Here is a 4,889-nt window from a genome sequence, read left to right on the forward strand (position 1 = left end):
TTCCCCAGCACCATCCTTAGGCTGTGTACGAAAGCCAAGGTAGTCTTCGAGGACAGCAATCCAACTTGGGTAAGCCCTGGAAGGATGGTTACACTCCAGCGTATAACGTATGTGACACCCGCCCAACAACAAAGAAGGCCTCAAATAGGGAGAAGAACACCACAAGAAGAACCTCACCAAGAAGAACCTCAACAGAAAGAATATCAGCAAGAAGAGTACTAGGATCCAACCAATATAAATCTGGGACACATTCAAGGAGCCATTGAAGACTTGGCAAGGAGATATATGAAACGGCAAGAGCAACAACTACACGTTCAATCCCAAAGGATGGATGGTCAAGAAGAACTCCTTTCTAATTGGATGAATCAACAAGGGGAGTGGCAGAAACAACAAATGGAACATTATTCCCAGCTCACTCAAGCCATCAATCAAGTGACTGAAAGGCAAGAGCGTCAAGATAAACGCCTTCAAGAACTCAACCAACGCCAGCTAGCTTAGACGAAGGCATTCATTGAGTTCAGTGTACTTAATGAAGGACGACAACTACATAAGGAGGAGTTCAACATAAACACTCAAGCCAAGTTGAACTATATGTCTAGTCATATGCATAATCTACACTCTGCAATCCCTACGTATGATGAGGTCCAAAAAGATCTCACAGAACAAGAGGAAAGGAAGGTGAAACAGCAGAAGGAAATATTGAAAAAGAAGATTGAAGATGCTGGCTTCTGGAAGAAGTTGATTGGAAAAAGCAAGGGAAGTGGGAGTGCAAGCACTCAAGAAAAATACAAGGAGGACAAACAGGAGGGAGAGCATGAACAACCCCATGAGTAAAAGGTGGTGGAGTTCCCTCATTGTTCTATCTTTCTTTTTCAAGTCTTTTAAATAAGGAAAATCATGTATGAAATAGAACATGCTTCCATGGTAGTTTAGGAATTTCAATTCTGTCTTTAGTATTCTCCTTACTTAGGTCTATGCTTGCTGGTTCAAGTTGCCTGTTTTCATTTTCATCTTGCTTACTGTATGCTTGTCCTTTTAAGTCCAATAAAAAGAGATGTTATCAAAGACCAGAGTGATGTTCAAGTTGTAGAGCAGGTCCTTAAATTTATGGTGAAGTAATCACTTAGCTAAGTTGGTTCACCAACAAGGTGGGAAGGCAACTATCTGTCCTGAATCATATACTTGAAACACACCCCATGAGACTAGCTAAATAATAAGATCCTAATAAAAAAAAGGAAAAGAACAATAAGAGTTGAAAAAGAAAGAAAAGTTAATAAAGAATAAGGCTAGGCACCAAGGGCTTGAAACTTGAGGGATGTGTCTGTGGTGCTCTTGTACCAGGGCACGCGTTGTGCTTTATTTGCGTCGGGGAATCGACGCGTGTGTGCACGCCACGCGGACGCGTGGAGGGGAAGAAATGCGAGGCGACGCATAAGCGTCTCCCACGCGTACGCGTGGGTTGCAGGATAGCAATGGGACGCGTACAAGTCAGGCGACGTGCACGCATGGATAAGGTTGTGCCTTGGGCACAAAGTGGGTACAGAGCAGGCATAACTCTCTGGCTTTTGTATCAGAAGAAGTATGCAACAGAATCGAGGCGTACGTGTCTATCACGCTTACGCGTGGATTGCGAAATCGGCTAACGACGCGTACGCGTCACCTATGCTTACGCGTGGGTCGCCTGGCATAGTTTTGGCATAAAAGGGGCACAACCCTCTGGTTTTTATACCAGAGTGGCCAAAATTTGCAGCCGACGCGTACACGTCGCCCATGCTTACGCGTGGGTGTGCGAATTTGCAGAGGCACGCGTACGCGTCACATGCGCGTACGCGTGGGACTTGGTTGTGCCCCAGGCACAAAGTGGGCACACTAGAGGCACAACTTTCAGATTTTAGTACTATGGGCTGTGAAAATACGTCCACGCGTACGCGTGTAGCATGCTTGCGCGTGGATGCCCCCTTTTTTTTATACACATGAGGATGGCAATTATGGCACAAAATTGGTAGTAATGCATGCTAAGGGTCAAAAACATCAAAAATCTCACGTAACTCTCAACCCTAAGCATTTCTTCAACATCACAATTCAATCAAACCAATATCAATGAACTCCTCATGAGCAATTTAAAACAAAATAAGCAAAATCAACCCTACTATGAACAAACTCACAAACAAGCAATCATAAAATTCATGAATATTCAAAAGAGTTAGTAGCAAGAAACTATACACAAAGGTAGATCATACCATGGTGGGGTGTCTCCCACCTAGCACGTTTGTTTAACGTCCTTAAGTTGGACTGTCATGAGCTCAAATCTCCTCGCCTTCGGGTGCATCCTCAAGGAGGAATACCTCAACCTCTTGTTGCTTTTCATCTTTTCTCCATGGTATAGCTTTAGACGATGACCATTAACTTTGAAGATGTTGGGGTTTGAAGGATGTCTTAGTTGGTAGACTCCATATGGTTCCGCTTTCTCCACTCTATAAGGGCCTTCCCACCCAATGTTCTGAAAACCGGACCGGACCAGCCGGTTCGACCGGATTAACCAAGAACCGATCAGTTAGCCGGTCCGGTCAACTCCTAAAACCGGCCTGCAAAAAAATGGTGAAAAAATTTGCCGAACCGGTGGTTAACCGGTGAACCGAACGAACCGGCCAATTTTTTTTTAAGTCTGGTTCTCCCCTTCAACACCAAACGGCATCGTTTTGGTTTAATTAGAAAAAAAAAACAAAACGCGTAGCCCAAATGCCCCCAATCCCTTCTCCCTTTTCTCACTCTCAGGGTCACCAATATACCAAAATCAAAACCCCTAATTCAAAGGTTCTTTGGAGAGCAGCGGAAGAATGAGGCTTGTCAAAGCACGGCAGCGGTGGAGGAAGGAGGTGGTGGAGCTGTGGTTGATGTGCATGGCTTCCCGAGCTTTTCTGCTTTTCACTTCTCTCTTCTCTCTCACTCTCAGTCTCTCCAAAATGGCAAAATCCCCCAATCTATGTCGCTCTTAGTCTCAGACGCCGCCAGTCTTCTCTGTCGTCCCCGTCGTCAGCCGCCTCTTTCTCATCGTCAAAAATGCCTCTGTCTCCGAGACATCTCTCCTCTGTCTGTATCGAGCACCTCTCTGTCTGAAGTGCGAACGTACCTGTGCCGCCGTGGGCTCTTTGCCGTCGCCCGTGAGTTCTTCAATTTTCATCGTCCCTCAACATCTTCATGGTCTTGTTTATTTTCACTGATTTCTTCCCTTTTCACTTTAGTTTTTTATTTGTTTCCTCTGTTGTGTTTGTTAATTTTATTTATTCTGATTTCTGAGTTGCTGCACTTGTTTGTTGCTGATTTGTTTGATTCTCAGTTGATGGTGTTATGATGGATTACTTCACTACATTATTTATGTTGAAATTTTTTTGGTTTTTGTTTTTTTCAATTAATTTTTTATTCAGTAAGGAATTTAGGGAAGATTTGTGTTCATAACTTCAGATGCAGAGTTCTTGTTTTGAGTTATTCTGCTTTTCAATTTTTTTATTTTGTTAATTATATGGATTAATCATTTTGTAATTCTAAATTTTACCGAATATAAATTTGATAAAAGTTTAATTTTGGGACTCTGGTTTTTGAATTTTTCTATATTGAATTTCACTATATAAGTTCAATTGTGCTCTATTGAATTCTGCTATATTGAATGTTGGTGGTGAAAGTATCTGAAAGTGATGCTTCTGAACCTGCCATAAGGATGTCCCTCATGCATCTCCACCTGAAGATTGTAGAGAGAATGGTGATGTGAAGATGGAAAAGGAATGGCTCTTGATAAACTGTGCAACACATCAAAGGAGCAGGTCAAGAGCAATGAAGAATGCAACAGGGCAGTGGAGTCAATGAGTAATGCAGATGGAAAAGTTCACAGGGAATTGAAGCCACTAAGAGCTCTAGAGGTTATAGATTGTTTTTTAAGTTTGTGTTCCATTTACATAATTCATTTGGTATAGGCATGATCATTGTACATTTAATAGCTATTGGATAATTTCCCCTTCAATGCATTATGGAACTCGTGTTGTGTTTAATGTGTTTTTATACTAAATTTTTAATAATTTTATTTAATATTTAATTAAACTGGTTGAACCCCGGTTGAACCAGTGAACCAGTCACCTCATCGGTTCATTAACCGGTCTGGTTCTCGCAACCTTGTTCCCACCTTGACCTTAGCTTTCCGAGCATCAACCGTAACCTAGAGTTATAGAGGAGAACTAGCTCTCCGGCTCTAAACTCTCTTCTTCTTATGTTTCGATCATGCACCGCTTTCATCTTTTCCTTGTAAAGCCTTGAATTTTCATAGGCTTCCAATCTAAGGTTCTCAAGCTCCACTAATTGTAGCTTCCTTTCAACTCCAACCCCAAATCCGTTGTTTAACTCTTTTACGGCCCAATATGCTTTATGTTCAATCTCCACCGGGAGATGGCAAGCCTTCCCATAGACCAACCGGAATGGGCTCATACCAATCGGCATCTTGTAAGTCGTTCGGTAGGCCCAGAGCGCATCATTGAGCTTAGTACTCCAATCTTTTCTATGAGGCTTCACAACCTTTTCCAATGCATGCTTGATTTCCAGATTGGAGACCTCGGCTTGGCCATTCGCCTGTGGGTGGAATGCCGTGGCCACCTTATGGATGATGCCATACTTCTTCATTATCCCTGCCATTCTTTTGTTGCAAAAGTGCGAGCCTTAATCACTCACGATTGCTTGTGGTGATCCATAGCGGTAAATAATGTTATTCCGAACAAAAGAAAGCATTACATTAGCATCATCGGTTCTAGTGAGGATTGCCTCCACCCACTTCTAGTGAGCAAATAATGTTGGTAGCACTTCCGTGCTGTTTCCCCTGTCCGTTTCTCCCTTCCTACATTTCTACT

General features: G+C 42.7%; 1 protein-coding gene across 1 annotated transcript; it reads right to left on the reverse strand.

The window, feature by feature from the left end:
• Window positions 1-4,140: 4,140 nt before the first annotated feature.
• LOC148561466 (uncharacterized) lies at window positions 4,141-4,677 on the reverse strand. Its single transcript, XM_088490759.1, has one exon. The coding sequence runs from the start codon at window positions 4,675-4,677 to the stop codon at window positions 4,141-4,143; it is 537 nt and encodes a 178-aa protein (XP_088346885.1).
• Window positions 4,678-4,889: the final 212 nt, after the last annotated feature.

The sequence above is a fragment of the Arachis ipaensis genome, chromosome B6 (assembly GCF_059453495.1).
Source record: "Arachis ipaensis isolate K30076 ecotype BB chromosome B6, ASM5945349v1, whole genome shotgun sequence".
NCBI classification, from domain to species: Eukaryota; Viridiplantae; Streptophyta; class Magnoliopsida; order Fabales; family Fabaceae; genus Arachis; species Arachis ipaensis.

Bases quoted from the DNA above. Each gene is read 5' to 3' on its own strand.
- LOC148561466 (XM_088490759.1), bottom strand. From the start codon at position 4,677: ATGGCAGGGATAATGAAGAAGTATGGCATCATCCATAAGGTGGCCACG.